The following is a 16576-nucleotide window of genomic DNA, read 5'->3' on the forward strand; positions in this document are numbered from 1 at the left end:
ATCCGCGGGGGTCCACCTCATTGTGCGCTTTGGACAACAGCGATGTTGCCTAGATGCAGCGGTTGTTTTTCAGCCCGACGCCCCCTCAGTTTGACCCCGAGGTCATCCCCGCAGACTACAAGTACAACGAATGTAAAGTCAAAACAGCTTGATGAGCACAGCACGAGTGCCGAGGCCCCCGTTTCCCAAACGGCAGCCACGATAAGCGCGCCGCTGAATAGCAGCTAAATGGCTTCGTCCAGCACAGAGCAAGGAGGAGGGGGAAGTGACACAAGCGTTTCAACCCCTTTGCCGACGTCAACGCGCCGACCTCAAAGTCAAAGTAAAGAAGAGATCTTGTTAAATTGATGTTTCTGCGCCGTTGTGTTTTCCATGAGCGTGAGGCAAGTTTGTGTTTGTTTGCGAGTGTGTGGGCGTTCAGGGACTTTTAAGAGAAGTATTGCCGGCAGCAGCCGGCGCTGCCTCCTCTGCATTGAGATCAATACATTAGGCCTTTGGGGAGGAGCTTGACCTATGCAAGCAGTTTTTCATTATCAGTTAGGTCTTAAAAATACAGTTTTCCTCCATTGTGGCGCTGCCTTGGATGTGTTGTATTTTGCTTTTCCACTTGCAATACACAGATAAAATATGTGGTTGGGTAAATCCTTGCGGCGCTGATATCCTTCTGATAATAAATGCTGAATAGAGCACGAACACATCGGCATTCTTGGTTTTCTTTAAGACTTGTTTAACACTGTCGCTCTGACTGAGATAATGTGGAGTAATGTGAACGCCACCACTGCGATGCATCAAATGCCACAATATATTGTGACACGAGGCAGAAGCACATGCTGACCACCACCCGTCTGACTCAGGATTGATCATTGATTGGCAATAAATTGAGCCCATAAAGGTCTCTGCTTCGAACAGCTGTTGTTATGAAATATCACAGCAATAACTAACACCGTCTTTGGTCCCCGACACCGCCGATGGCCCGACTCCTGTCAAACTGCGATGCCTTCATTCCTGGTACCATTCCACTGAAGCATGGCCTTGGACCTGACAGAGCAGTCTGTGATGGCTGTGTTCATTGTCCGCACGCTCAATAGGCAGCACATGGCGTGGGCAGCAGTCAGTGGGGCTAAATTTGTGCCTCTCTGCTCATTCCGGGGATATTTGTGACTTACTCCTTGTTGACTCGCTGTGCTTCTTGCTGACAAAGGGTCTCTGTGTGTCATGGATCGCTAAATTCAGCCAGCTGCATGCAATTAGCCCGCAAAATGCTGGGGATGTACATGCTCCTCCGCAAAGCATCAAGTGGTGATGGTATGCTGATTTAGGTGCTTCGATCTGCTGAAAAATATAGAATAAAATGGGTTTTCTGTTGTTTTTGCAGTTTGGTGTCTTCTGGAATTGTAATAAGTAATCAACATACTGTATGTTTGTATGGAGATGCTTATAAGAATGACCACATATTCTATGTTTTTGTGATGATTTGGGCTGTCAGAACATAAAATAGACCAAATAAATGGTTATTATCAATAATCAATACCATTATATTAAAATAACAATATTAAAAAAAATGTATTGAGGGAATCACGTCTGTGTCATGTAATCAGGACATTACTGTACATTAGTCAAATAAAAATGTTGGATATTATGGGAATAAATACCTTTTCTCACAGAATAAATTGCAATAGGTGTTGTCAAATGTTTTTAATCTTCTCAATCTTAATCATCTATTCGATGGCAGGCGGTTTTGACGGACAGACAGGGAGGCACTGGTCCATAAATCAGCGGCCACATCTTTCGCCACAGGGAGATTCACTGTTGTTTCCTAGGTAACGAGCTCCCCCTCCCTTTACCCTTGGTGCATCTGGACTGTACCACTTTCCCTGTAGGGTTGAACATCTGTTGTTGATCGAATAAAAGTAAATCCCCGTGTTGAAGTTGAACAACGTGTTGCGACATATTACAACAGCACATTATTTCTACTTTAGTTTCAGCTTATAACATTCGATATAGTTAAAAATCAATACGTAATTAATGTTTAAACCTTATTCATAACCCCCTAGCGAAGCACATTCAACATTCCTCGAACTGTCAAAATCGCTTGTTGCTTCTTACCCGAGTGTAAAAAGTAGTTAGCGAGCTAGCGTGTAGCGAGTCAAAGCTTACTTCTGCCTTTTCAATAAAATACCGTTTTTTGAAACCACGAAAAGTTGGCCCGAGGACAGAAAAAGTCAGGAGTCTCGTCCGAAGACCCATATCTTTTCTTCTCCCCGTCCTGTTCCTACCGTCCGCGGGTCCCGTCACAACCGAAATAGCGCTCTCGAGAGGCGGCGGCGGCTGCTGAAGTGCAGCTGGATGTGACAGGTTCGTCATCAGGTAAGCTGCAGGTAGTTAGCTTAGCAGCTAGCGCCGTGCCCGTCCGGCGCTCGCCGCGGGGCCGCGGCGGACATAACAGTTCTTTTGAGCAGTTGACGTGGCTAAAAATGGTTGTAACGATGCTGCTTCGGCGCGTTAAACACTAAACGCCGAATGTCCGAATTTGCCACGCTAGCTCATCATAACTGGCCAGATGACGTTAGCTAATGGAAACAAGTAAAAGAAGCTCCACTGTAAAGCAAATCAAATCGGCTGCGTAGTGGTGCCCGCGTGCCCTTTCCTCCGCTCGGCTTAAGCCGCTTCACGTCAAGTAAACAATGTTTATAATGGAATCACCCGGGGACTGGCTTGATAATAACTCATTTATTATTGATTCGATCCACGGTCCTCGGTCACCGTTATTACGTGATGACGTTGTCGTCGTTGTTGCGAGGTGCACTCGAAGTACAAAGCAACTTGCCGCTGTGTGTTAACGTTACTTTTCAAAGGCAAACGTGAAGGCACAACAACCCTAATTGCGACTTGACTAATGGAGTGTTGGATTTAATTGCTGTGTGCGACGAAGAAGAAAGGCGTTCTATTGAGTCGTGAGTGGAGGCACATTTTAAATCCATGGCTGAGCTGCAGCTTTTTCCACCTAGGTGAGGTTAATAAGTTGTGATCGGGCTTGCTGCCATGTCATGTACAATAATTGGTCCTTCTAAAAAACAGAAAATTGCTAATTGACATCTCAGAGGAGGATTGCATCAGTGGAAAGAAATGAACTATTAGTACAACAATATCACCGCGGCTTGTCATTAATGGAATATGTTGTGTTCATTAAGGCTATTAAAGTAATTGCACACTTGAGAAGGACATAGCAGTCGGCCGCACTCCACAACAGTTTGTAATAATCATCGGAATGAAGCATCGGCCTGCGATCCATAGGATTAGAATCACATTGACCTAAAGAAAACGGTTACGGTTTGATCCTCAGCCAGCAGCAGTGTTAATATAAATAATCCAGTACTTCCTGGTTAATCTTTTGAACTCGGTTTAATTGCACAGCTTTGGGAGACACTGGTTGACCAGTGGCCCACACATCCGCTTATTTATCCTCCATCACCATGTGGACCTGTGTGACGGGCTCACGAGAATGGCTTTGGAGCGGAAGGAAGCGCAATTCTCTGCCGCTTGATATTTGATTACGGCTAATAATAGAAAAAGACAGCTGCCTTTTCATTGATCTGTCTTCGGTGCCCTATTTCTGAGCCCAGTTTTTTATGTCTCTCTCTCTCTCTCTCTCTCTTCCACCAAATACAGCGTTCTGCGCTGGTTACCATTTTAAAACTGGTCTAATCCATCGGTTCTCATTTGCCCGAAATCAGCCACTGTTTTCTGGCCTTTCGTATTTGGAAAAGGAAAGTGCTTTGGGCGACACCGTCCTGGATCTGGCTGTGTGTGAGCGAGCATAGCCGTTTGGGGTCAAACAGGACAGGGATGATAAGAGGGGAGGGGATACGATGTGGGAAGGAAATGGCTCGCCTTGTTTGTCTGCCGGGCCTTTGTTTGTTTTCCTGTCGGACAAACCTATTTAGACGATAGGCCGTCTGAGGTCTGCCGATGGAAATTAGTAACAAAACAGCACGCTTGTTAAACATTTATTATTCAGTAATGTGGTTACCGAGAAGTCGGATGCGGCCAAATGAGGAATTGCTAAGATTCATCCATCAGCGATGGCGTAGAAGGCCGGCAGTCCCACTGCTATGAATGATATTTTCATTTTGTTCTTGACTTAACAGTCAAGTTTCCTCCTGCAGGAATATACTGTTATTGCTGCCCACGAGCATTCCTGCTCCTCTAATCTGCCGCATCCGTGTGCGGCGTAGTTAGGCTACGTTTGCAGGGAGGTGTAAGGTGACACTTTTGCTTTTTCACAAAGGCTGACATCTTCCCCGCTTCCCTGCTCGTATAACGGCAGCCGTCTGTGATTTCATTACAGGTGCTCTGATGCCCAAGATGACGTCACTGTTTGCCGTCACTTGCTGTGGTGGCCAATTTTTCATGCCACAGAGATTAACCCCCCCCCCCCCCACCCCTCCTCCGACCCCCGTCGTCTCCGGTCCATTTGACAAATACATTCCCTGTGGAGCATCGCACCATTAAAGGATAATGTGAAACGTGTTTAGCCCCATCGATGTCAACGAAACGCCCAGGCTGCTGCGTCATTCACAGCCTTTGTAGGAGACACAGGCAGAGAGGGTAGACAGACAGACGCAGAGGGACACAGACACAAACAGAGAGAGACACCACAGTCAGACGGTACAGCTGTTCTATTGAATCCGGATCGAAAAGTCATGAAGCTGCTTCTCTGACTCATCAGTTCTGTGACGCTCCGGTTTCACGGCTCATGCGATGCACAACAGGCATGTCATCAGCTGAGTAGAGGGGAGGGGGCGGTGTTGGGAGTGGGGAAGGTGGGGGGGAGGGGAGGAGACGGACCAACGCGTTCACGTCCCAGCCACCACCAATCTTCCTTTTTTTCCCCAAATGCCAATCGCAATAACAGCAACAGAAATGTTCGCCGGGCTGCGATTTTGCAGTCCAGTAATCTCGGGAGTTTGAATGAAACCGGCCTCGAAAGACGCCTTTGAGAAACAGGTCAAACGTACAGGTGAGGGAAGGAAAAGAGACGTGTCAGTGGAGGAGAGGGGACGGGGGCTGGTGTGTCTGGTGGTGGTGGGGGGGGGGGTGGATGAGTTTAGAGGACAGATGCTGAGGAGAGGTAGAGGAGAGTCGGAAGGGGGAGGATGCGTGGTGCTCCGGTTTCCTGGGGGGGTGGTGTTAAATGTGATGACAGGACATCGACAAGGACACGGCGGATCTTCATTACCATTCGACTGCAGCAACTCCTTGATCGGCGCTCACTCGCTTCGCCGTACAAGTCGCCACTTTACACTCCGGAGCTCGTTGCCTATTAGGAAACGATCCGCCTCGTGCCGATTGGAATTTGAACACAATCAAATTCCCCCCCGGAGAGGGATGGGGAGAGAATAACTAACGTACCAGCTAGTCGAGCGCCGCATAAAATTGGGGAAATACCTTTTAAAATCAGCATTCAGGGGTCGTCACCGTAGGCACGGTCTTCGCCCAATCACACAGTCTGCTCCGCTCCAATGGAGAGGCACCAGAAGCTGTGACTCAGAACAAGCTGCCTTTCCATTGGCCGTAGCCGCTGAGGGGCAGGGACCTTGCTGTGCAGGAAGGGGCCGGCTCGAGGGGTGTGTGTGTGTGTGTGGGGGGGGGGGGGGGGGGGGGGGGGGGGGTCGGCTGAAAGTGTTTCAGCCAGATAGTTGGAGTAGACGCTCTTCTGCTTCCTGCCCGCCCGCCCGCCTGCCTGCCTGCCTGCCTGCCTCGCTCGCTTGCTCCCTGAACGAGAGACAGACAGAGAAAATCCCTGTCTAGGCATGGACCCCCGGCTGCAGCAGCGTGCCGCTCGCGAGGAATGACAGCAGTTCACGTGGTCATTAACTCCACTCGCTGAGGCTGAAGGGAAACGCTGCGGCGGGGCTCGGTGTCACTGAAGCGCCGGGCGGCTCCTGAGTTCAAGACTGCAGACAGACAGAGAGGCACGCAGCAGAGCTACGGGACCCAGCGGAACGAGGTGGGGGAACGACCGTCCCGTAGGACGGCTTTATCTTTACCTTTTATTCCTTCTCCCCCCCCCCACCCCACCCCAACCCAACCCTCCTTTTTTTGTGTGGAAAGGTTATTTTCTTTCCAGGAGTTTTTGCTGCAGTGTGCTGCATTCCACTCTGAGTGGGGAGGTAGGAGAGGGAATGCTGAGGGAGGGTGAGACAATATTGCCGCGCGTGGGATAAATACACACGAGTGCCGTGCAGTAATTGCGCTCGCAGCATTTGCCGGCACCGTAATGGACTTTCTCTTTCGACTCCAGAAGGAGAGGCGTCATCACAGGATTCGACTGGCCCCCTTCCCTCGGCGCAAATGTCAGGAGCTTTTTCTCTTTTTTTCTTGAGGAACGAACCGGTCGCGCCGATCGTCCCCACATGCCGCTTTGCGCCCTTCTCACAAAGTTTACCAGTAACTTTTTGGGGTGGTTTTCTCTCTCCCTTGAGGGTTGATGTTCTGACACGGTTCCTGTACGTGGACACAACGGGCGTCATAGTGAAGCTGATGTGTTAGAAGAGGCATGGTGGACGTGTCTCTCGCCGCTGTCTGTCCAGATTATCATCGGCCGTGTGGAAAAGGGGCCGGGGTGGTGTCATACGTCTGGCTGTGGATCAAGAGGGGGGAAGTGGGTGTTTTCCTAAAACGGAACATCAGTTCAGCCCTTCCTGTTGCCGAAAAGAATGAGATAAGTCCCAGCCAAGTACCAAGTCCTCTACTCTCCGATGCAAATTGCACCCTGGGACAGTATTGATAGGATTAAGTGGTCGGGAGGTTTTTCCAGACGCCTATCCGTGACACCGGGGGGGGCGGGTGAGTTTGCTGAATCATCGGTCTTTAAGTGCTGTAATTTGAGCGGTTAGGACTTCAACTCTTTTGATAGGCGTTCACTGAACATTTTACAAACCCTCGCTTCACATCGAGGCTTTCCAATCCTCGATGTGAAGCGAAGCGTCTCTTACAGTTTTCACGCCTCAGTCCTTCAGATTGAGTGAGCTCGGGCTTTCCGCTAATCATCATGTTTATCCAAAACGCCCCCTCTACCGGCCAGCCCTTCTGTAATTAGCTGATTACTTGCCTATGTCCTCTGGCGTAAAAGCAGGGGAGAAGCACCCACGCAGGGAGCAAGTGCGTTCCCAGAATGCAGAGGGGCCTATGAACGAAGCAAACCAGGTAAAACGGGACATGGTGGACATTCGCGGGGCGCCCCCTCTGATCAGAGCAGGCCACTGCGTCACGTGTGGTTTAGCTGAGGCTATTGCGATACGGGTCACACCTATCTGCTGACTCTGGAGAAAAAAGGCTCCCTGTGTGGCCTCTGGACCGCAGCTCGGCCCCGGCGAGGCCTCCACTGAGCCCACTCACCCCTCCTTATCGCTAATAGCACTTGATGATATCGAACTCAAGGAGCCCGTAGATTATGCCAAGGACAATTTCATAAGCGCCATAACGTCCATCGTATTAGAGAGGAATTAGGCCGCAGGCTCTGATCCTACCTGGAGGATGCGAGGGAACGTTTTGCAAGGCGATGACGTCGCGCTGGAGGAGAGACATTATGATTAAACCTTCAGTGTTTTTGCTCACTCGTTTTCCATTACTCACTGGAAACCCAACGTTTTCCCATTTTGCTCCAACAATGAGGCCTCTCTCTCTCTCTCTGTCTCTCCAAACCTCGGGGAAAAAAAACATTGACCACTTGTTCCCCTCGGCCATGCAAATGACTGTAGAAGAGGTTCAAAATGGTAATGAATGGAAATACGTCCACTCCTGTTCGCTCTCGCCCGCCACAGCCGTTAGTGTTTTTCGCCATCGACACCTGGCTGATGCCGCAGCAGACGGACGTTTGTCCAGAGGGTCCCGAACCAACGGGGGGGGGGGGCTGGAGGGAGGAGAGCGCAGGGGAGCCTATCGTTCGCGCCGAGCAAACGCCAGCATCCAAGGTACCGGACTAATGGGCCACACGCGGGGGCCCTGGGAGGTCAAGCCAATGACTTTCACTGGAGACGCCGCGGATCCCGCTGACTCTCGTTCAATTAAGCAGCCCGGCGGAGATAATGCCGCTGCCAGCTGGCCGTAGTACCCGGCGGTAATCCGTAAAGTCTAGTGCGGTGGGGCTTTTTCTTCATACCCCTACCCTTCCCCACCCGACCCTCCCCCGCACTCCCATCGGGTCACGCTGTCCCCGTCCGCCGTTTGTATGCACACAGGGGACCGGGACGAAACAAAAGATAAACAGGACGTAGAGCGGGGCGCTCTTTGGGTTTCGGTATAGCTACGTGGTCCCGTGTGCGCCTGGAAACAGAGAGAGCAGCCGTGTTCACATTCACGCATCCATCTAAGTTCAATAGCATTGTCACAGAACATTTGATCAGGCTTTTCTTTCCCTTGAAGGACGGCATGAACGTAGCCTGGACCAGTCGAGGTGCACAGCGGGGCTGATGATTTGGGCCATGTGCGGTCCCTTCCTACCTGCTGACCGCCTGTCTTTCCCTTTGCGCATTGAGCTGGAAGCCTGGCTGCTCTAAGCCCAGTGTAAACTAACCCGGGTTAGTTTACACTGGGCTTAGCGGTCCAGGAGCAGCTAAGTTAGCCCGAGCCCCTGTCCCAAAAAGGCACCGGTCCAACCATTGCCAGTCTTGTCTCGGCGAAAGTCTTCCATAATCAGGCTTTGCGGTGAAGCAGTTTCCGTCCCCGGTGTGTTTGAGTACCTCCGGCTCTTAAAACGAGATGACAGCAGGGGCTTTGGTGCGTTTCAGATGAGAGGGAGAGAGAGGGGCCCCAGGCGTCTGAAAGCAGGTTAGCAGCACACATTTGTGTCTTTAAAGCTAATTCGGTGAAGCTTGCGCGTCACACTCACTGCAGTTCGATGGATTGGTTCGGTTCTCAGCTCATCTCGGTTCTTTGAAAGCTGCTATTGCCGCGTCCTAATATAATTTCCATCTTTGAGTTATTCGTTGATCGTTTATGGTTGTGATATTCTTAGAAAAACGGTACATCCGTGAACTAAATGTTGGTGTTTATTTAACCCACCGTGCCTTTTGCATTTATTGACGGAATTCATTGGTTTTCCATCCATCGTCTGTCAAGTTGAGTCAGGGATTGATTCAGGCCCGCTCCCAAAGCAGATTTTGAGCATCACCCATAATAATAACAACAGTTGCTTGGACAGCAGTTAAATGTGCTGGGCATATTGCGCAACACACACAGGTCTACACGCAGTATGGGAAGAGACATGACTACGATCGTACCCTCACCCACATGGCGCTCCGTTTGATCTCCGGCCCACCCCCACTTGTTATGAATAGCTTTTCATGACTCAAACATTGCATGAACGTTGCCTGCGGAGCCCAAACAGACGCCCCCTTGCCCCCGTCGGCCGACTAGATGTTATGAAAGCTTTTGGTGCTCTAAACCGCCGTAACATTAACGCCGTTGGCCTCTTTCCCCAAACAACTTTAGTAGAACTTCTTCCATCGTCCGAGGCCAAGTCCCATCCCGAGGAAGTGGCGCCGCGGTCCGTCCGCGCACGCGGGGCTAAGTAGGTTAGCTCGATCCCAGACATCTCATGGCTTCTAAAAATACGGAGGGATTAATTGTTAAAGGTCAGATCTGACATGATTCTCTTACCTGACTTTCCTTTCTGCCGCGATTGGCTCTCTTTCCCCCCGCCCCCCTCGCCCGGGGGAGACGGTGTGAAATTAAATCCTGCCTTGGAGAGCAGAGCCTGGGCGTCAGGAAGCTCCACATCTCATTTCACACGATCAGCACTAAAGTGGGACGATGTGATTAGCGGGACAATGGTCCGGATTCATCGGGCTTGAAGTGGTTTGGTTTTTTTTCCGGAGGGGGGGTGGGTTTCAAGGGTAAGCGGCTCGTCTCTGGGAAGCCAATCCACCTTGACCGGAGACAAAAAAATAAATAATAATCTCGACCAATTTGTATCCGTAAATATGTTGCTGTGTCTTCTTGGTCTTCATGATCTCCTCCCTTTTGACGTTCCAAAAAACAGAATACCAAGAAACGGAAAAAAGAAGAGCTTCAGGCAAGTTTACGATGGAGGGGGACAAAGATAATGGGCCTGAAGCTGTGGACTGAACACCTGTTCAACCCCTGCGTATGAAGGGAATTTGTAAAAAGCATTTCTTCTTCCCTTCACACTAGTGTGGATGGTTTGCCTACAGGTCTCAACAGGCCCCCATTAAGGTCGAGCGGAGGCTTCACAGGTCGTACAGGTGTCCTTTCCTTCTGCACACAGCGTTGTCTCGGTGTCTCGCTCCTACTCGTTTCTTCTGTGGGACCTCACATGTGTTTCCACCAGTCAAGGAGGAGATCCTTTAACCCGAGCTGCATGTTTTTACAACCCTTCTCCTCCATCCCTCGGCTGCCCTCAACACCCTTTTATCGTCCCCCCTCTCCCCCCAGTTTACCATAAAACATTTCCAGATGTGCCAAAACGAAAAAAGAAAGAGCGCTCCTTGCGCAGTAGCTTATTAATGGATTTTGTATGCTCGAGCTAAAGGTCACTTCCTAGGATTGTTTGCTTCGGCTATTGTCCCCCCACCCCGCCCCGTCTCTCCCAGGACACTGGACGGACACAGAAGGCCGTCAACAGGACGAGGCCGGGAGCACATGCACAACCCCCCTCCACCTCCTCCCCCACCCCTTGAATGTAAAGGGACAGGCCGATGCCAATAAGCTGGCGTCTAATTTGGACGGTGTGAGACCCGTGAGTATCGCAGGACACTGGGCCGGTGGCACCGGCACATGCGTCCATCCAGTGTCCCTGAGCGGCAGCTGGCCGGCCCATCGCCCACGACTCGGACCCTGTCTTTTTTATTTTTGTTTTTTTGTCTCTGCTCGGGCCACGATGTTCTTGGCCACCGTCTCCCTTGTGCGCAGTCTGCTGGAGAGCCACGTGGGCCGGTGGCCAATACCCCCCCCCCCCCACACACACACACACCCCCCAATCGGTCTACCAGGGGCAGTATGCACAAAAAAATCTGATTGACATGCCTACAAAAACACTGTTATTGCCCATTGAAGCTCGTTAGATAAATGGTGGGTCGTCATATTTAGCCAAGCCTTTTATTCACTCTGTTTCTCTTTCTCTTCTTCCTTTCAGATCACTGACTGAAAAGTGCCTTGTGAGACAACGTCATACTGAAGGGTTCCGGGGGACGTTTCTTTTGTCCCGTGACAACCCCCGACCTGTTTTTTTTTTTTTTGTCCTCACCTGAGTTCAGTGTGAAGAAAGCGAAGCGGTGGAGCTGCCGCACTGCGGCCCGATGTGCCAAAGCTCTTGAGATAGTCTGCAGTGCAGAGTTTTAAACAATAAACTGTGCCATCGCACCTCAGAATAGCACCACTTTTGCCCCGTTACCCACCCACAAATCATCGGTCCCGCGAAGGTCATTTCGGAGACATCGGTACAAGTGGAGCTTGTCGCCGAGCATGCCGCGTCAGAGGCCGGCACCTGAGACTCACTGATTGGTGAACAGTTAGCCGAGTTACCCACAAACCCCCGTGCAGCCCCATGCAGCGGACGCCGAGGCTCTGCCAGTCCGTTACCTCCACCGGCCTCACCCGTTCACCCCGGCAGATCGCTCGTAGCCGCGCGTTCCTTCAGTTTTAGTCGATTTTTGTTTTGGTTTCCCTCCCCTGCTGGAACGCTGCGAATCGCCTCCTCAGAGGAACCGCTCCACCCCCCCCCGCTGCACGGCCGGCGTTGCTGACATGGCGCTGAACATCGCCTCGATGCGGGACACAAAATGGCTGACCCTGGAAGTGTGCCGGCAGTTTCAGAGAGGGACTTGTTCGCGCGGCGACGAGGAATGCAAATTCGCCCACCCACCCAAAAGCTGCCAGGTGGAGAACGGGAGGGTGATCGCCTGCTTCGACTCCTTAAAGGTGAGCACTCTAAACGCCTCGAGGATCCATCCTGTGCTCTTCATTCTGTTTTTTCCTCGCCGGAGTACTAAAGAATCGTCACGCTTTCACGCTAGTTTACCTCTCGGGCACGACGGCGGCCGTCAAAGGACTGTAGGATAATATGAATAATCGGATCGCGCCTCTGCAGCGGCGATATCGCATCCGACACCAAATGTTAGGACTTCGCAGCTCCGAACGGTGGGCGGTGTAGGTTGTCGGCTCAATTTAGCACGTGTGTCACGTCTCCATGCTTTTCCGCAGTTAGAAGACCGGCCTGACCTATGAAGCTAAAGGCCGTAGAGGCGCGTGTGTGTGTGTGTGTTTCTGTCTTTAGTTTTATTATACGGTAAGGTCTTCTAATGTTACCAGGCCGTGTCCATCATCTGCGCGTGTGGGCGAACATCTGATCGCCTCGAGTCATTCCAGGGCTTCTATTCCCGGGTGAGCGTCAGCTGTCACACACACACACACACACACACAGCCGCAGCCCGTTGTGTCACGGTTCTCACGGATACCTTTTCTGTGAGACGCAGTTCACAGTTTGTTGTAATTGACCACGTGCGGTTGATGCAGAAATCCACCAGAGGCAATAAAGCCGCGTTAAAGTATTTATTCCTCTAATAAAGTTGTGCTGTTTATTTCTTTCACCCCTTCCTTATTGAACCTCTACGCCAGACACGTTCAAAGCCCTCCCCAATTATAGCGAGGTCGCTTCATGCAAGAGGTCACGTGCTGCATCCAGGAGCAAGCCATTGTTTTAAGCTGCGTCAAAGTAATACATTAAAAAAACGCAGCAGTGACAATGATAAATAGCCAAGGAAACTGGAGCAGAACACTTCTTTTCTTCCCCCCTCCCCGTAAATATTGACTCTAGCTGCGTAGCACGAATGCAGCACTGCGGTGCCGCCTGGGCACATTGCACAAGGTCGCGTCCGAGGTCACAGCGACCCTGATCATCCGCCATTTATGCGGCTGTCCTTGAGTCCGACGCGGCATAGACCCAATGTCGCTTCCCACCAACACCTCGTGAAGCCGACCTCCTCGTCCCTCCGCGTTCCGACCCTCTTTAACGCCAGCTTATTGCTGAGTTTCATCGCGGGCTGAAGACGAATTCTGCTAATTTCTTTGTCTTCTTCATAGCCGGATCGGACCCTAAGTGCAGCCACTCTGTCACGTCCTTCCCCCCCCCCCGCTCTCCTCATCACGCAAGCCGGCGACGGAGCAAGAATACAGGACGCTCTGTGCTTTTAACTCCAGACCCCCCCTCCTCCCCCCGTCCCCCACAAAGGACTCTCCTCGTGACGGCGCAGAGAATGGATGCTTTATTATGGATCGGGGGAAATGTGTTTGGCTCCGCGGCCGGCTGACTTCCACCCCATTACGCCGGTGTCGCCTGTCCCAGGTCTTCTCAACCCGGGTGTTTGGCTCATGATGGGAACACGTTTCGTAAACACGTGAAAGGTGCAGCTCAAGAGAGGAGGAGGAGGCGCGAGCGCTTATAACCCTCCGGGCGAGGCAACAGCTCCCTCGAAGCCAGATATCAGATTCAGCATCCAATAATTTCTAGGCATGAGGATTTTCCTGTAAATGAAACACGCGGTGGCTCCGGTCAGAGGTCGCGAGGTGTTATTCACGTATGAGAGAGTAATTCGGTTACGTGAATCCATCCTGATTGACGAGACCATGAGAACAATCTGGCCTTTTCAGGTTTTCCCATCGCGAGGTCACGGTTTGGGAAAAGGAAACCGCTCCGTGTGAAAAACACTCCAGCAACCTAAATACCTACTTTTTTCTGTCGACCGCGAAACTCGCAGCCTCTGCTCTCGGCACTGCTGGGGGGGTCACGTCTGGGGAATCTTCCTCTGGCTCGGCGTTGTGAGCTTTAGAAATAGTCTCTCTACGCCGCATTTCTCATCTCTGGAAATGGGACACGGCCGCTTCATCTCTGTCCAACTGAGGCTGCGTCCACAGTTGGGCTGGTGGACCGCCCTGTTTCGTTCCCAGTGAGACATGGCGCCAAAAGTGGACTGTGGCGACCTCGACAACAGGAGTAGAAGGGGCAAATGTTCCCCTCACCATTCGTCCGTGACCCCCCCCCCCCCCCTTTCCCCCAAAACACTAATTTAAGGCACAATTGCGTCTAAAGGAGCGTTGCAAACCGTGCGTCGCGGTCGGAGCCGTTCCTTCCTTTAGGCCCTTTGATACTTGTCGCGGTGTGACCATGGAAACCGTGACTTGGAGACGGGTGGGGTGGGGGGGCTGTGGGAAATGAGACCACCTCTGTTAACGGGCTTAATGCAATCGACCCCGTCATGTGAGGGTGTCTGACAAAAGCCCTGTTGTCTTATTCCCACAGTTCTTCTCTGACCCTGATAACCATGTTTTCACCCCCCCCTGTGCATTCAAATACCAGCAGCTGTCTGAAATATGACATAACACACAGGGGGTGTTGCAATAAAGCAGATAACAAGCAGCTCACGGGAGGGATTGGGATTAAGACAGCTATTTTTCCATAATGCATAAAATGTGAGCCTCCACACGGCGGACCAGATGTCTGATAACGAGGTCTGTGAAGGCTTCTTCCTCTTTGTACCGGTCACTAGCGTGTCTCATCGAGTCCGTCACAAAGTAGTAGCTGCACACGGGTGTGTGGGGGCCCCCTCCCTTTTGGTGTCCCTCACTTTGTAAGAACATCTTAATCCGGATTGTGCTTCTCAGGGGCATGGGACAGCTGAAGCCCGTGTAAATAAAGAAGCCGGAGAACATGGTAGGAAGCGAAGGTGTTTCTAAAATCAAAGGAAAGGGAAGAGGAGAAAGAGGAAATAAAGGCGGCATTGAGCCACAGCGACGTTTTCAAACCATTCAGGAGTCAGAAGGAAAGTGGCCGTAACCTTCAGTCAACCTTCAGACAGAAACCAGGTGCTGGGGAAGAGCCCAAGACCACTCTTTGTAATGTTTACACACTCCTCTTATTTAGCCGCAGCTTCCTCTCCCTGGGCTACCCCCCCCCCATTCCATCTCTCCTCTCTTGTTTTAAAAGATGGGCTCGGCCGCATTCCTCGGCGTAATCCTCTGGAAACGGGCCACGCCCTGGGCAGAGCAAACATGTGGAGGGGGAATGCTCGCGGCTCGGCCGGGGGTCGGGGTCTCTCACACAGACACAATGAGGCACAGACTTGGGCTTAACGCGGGAAGGGGGGGGGGCGGCATGCTTTGATGAGCCCGTGCCTCCCGTCCGGCCCCTTCCTGCACGGACACATGCGCGCACACTCGCTGTCTTCCCGTGCAAACCACGCCAGATTTCATTTGATCCGTGTGATTTCACACCCCCACCAACACTGTAGCTGATCTGAGGACAAGCTCCAAAGATAGGACGAGACAAGAGGGGGGGGTGGGGGGTCAGCGTCGGCTCCCAGTCTGGGGACCCAGGTCCAGTTAGCCGCTCAGTCCCGGTGTACGTAGTGTCGTCTCACTTGACAGGTGGCAGAGAAATGAGATTGTGTGAGACCATTTTCTATCAGGTGGAAATCCCCAAAAGGGAAATAAAGATATATAATAATAATAATAATATCTAATTTATGTATTAGAGACTGAGCTGCGGGTTTCTGATGTTCATTCACCTAGAATGTGGGGCCATTTTTATTTTGAAAGTCTTAATCCGACTTTCCTTCCACTATCTCAGTGTTTTATTTATTTATTTCTGTCTTCCTGGGAAGCGACATGCTTGATTAATTTGGCCCGTGGATGGATATTTGCGAAGGATATTGATGTCACGAGAGAAGACACAGCACAGCGCTGCACTGAGCTCGATCAGAGGAGCTGATATCGTATCGTGCACGCTGGCATTTTAGTTGGGTCACTGCTCTGACCCACATCTGTGTGTGTGTCGGTGTGTGTGTGTGTGTGTGTGTGTGTGTGTGCGTGATAGAGAGCGACAGCGAGAGTCTGCCTGATACTCCTCAGTGGACTGTACCCACTACTATTCTCTGAATATACATGAAAATGATTTAAACTTGTTTAAATGCCCTACTAATGTAGCACTATGTCTTTGCCTACACAGTCAATACTACGCGTTTTAAGGTCTGTTGTTCCTGAATAACAGCTTGTTGCCATGGACACAGGTCTGACCTCTGTTCACAGCGACCGGACTATTTTCTTTGGTGGAAGCGGAAGCTGTTCGGGTCCCACTCATACAACCCCCCCACTCCCCCCACCCCTCCACACACACACACACACACCCCTTGGAGTCAACTCCCCAACGTTGAGCAACCCGCTGTCCGTGAGCTTGTTTCCAGCTTTTACCCGCTTCCCCGAGAACGCACGTGTGTGTGTGTGTGTGTGTGTGTGTATGAACCCACAGTTCATCCACTGGCTTTTAGTACCGCTGCTTTACAGTTTCCATTTATTTCTTCTTTGTGGACATCTCTGCCCTTTTATGTGGGCAGCCAACCTAAAAATATTCCATAGAAACAAACAGCGGAGGATAGTCGGGTAGTGCTGTGAAGGCAGGGTTGTGTCCAAAATCAAGCAGCAACATTGCAGACATGAATCTGCATATATATATATATATATATATATATATATATATATATCCTACGTGACTTCTAGGTGT

At 51.1% G+C, this 16576-nt stretch overlaps 1 protein-coding gene across 50 annotated transcripts in view; it reads left to right on the forward strand.

The window, feature by feature from the left end:
- The first annotated feature begins 2069 nt into the window (after positions 1 to 2069).
- The window catches only part of mbnl2 (muscleblind-like splicing regulator 2), a 38846-nt gene continuing 24339 nt past the window's right edge, over positions 2070 to 16576 (forward strand). For 31 of the 50 annotated variants that reach the window (XR_005712097.2, XR_013457767.1, XR_013457789.1 and 28 more), the window contains exons 1-2: positions 5163 to 6010; positions 11159 to 11943. Coding sequence is in view for 33 of the 50 variants with exons in the window: in XM_078098140.1 (XP_077954266.1) it covers positions 11770 to 11943 (174 nt within the window). In the remaining 17 variants the exon portion in view is untranslated. Of the gene's footprint in view, positions 2368 to 5162; positions 6011 to 6690; positions 6850 to 11158; positions 11944 to 16576 lie in introns of those variants that run through there. The other 19 variants (XR_005712096.2, XR_005712110.2, XR_005712113.2 and 16 more) reach the window with 2 other exon arrangements.

This window comes from Gasterosteus aculeatus, chromosome 1, assembly GCF_964276395.1.
Source record: "Gasterosteus aculeatus chromosome 1, fGasAcu3.hap1.1, whole genome shotgun sequence".
NCBI classification, from domain to species: Eukaryota; Metazoa; Chordata; class Actinopteri; order Perciformes; family Gasterosteidae; genus Gasterosteus; species Gasterosteus aculeatus.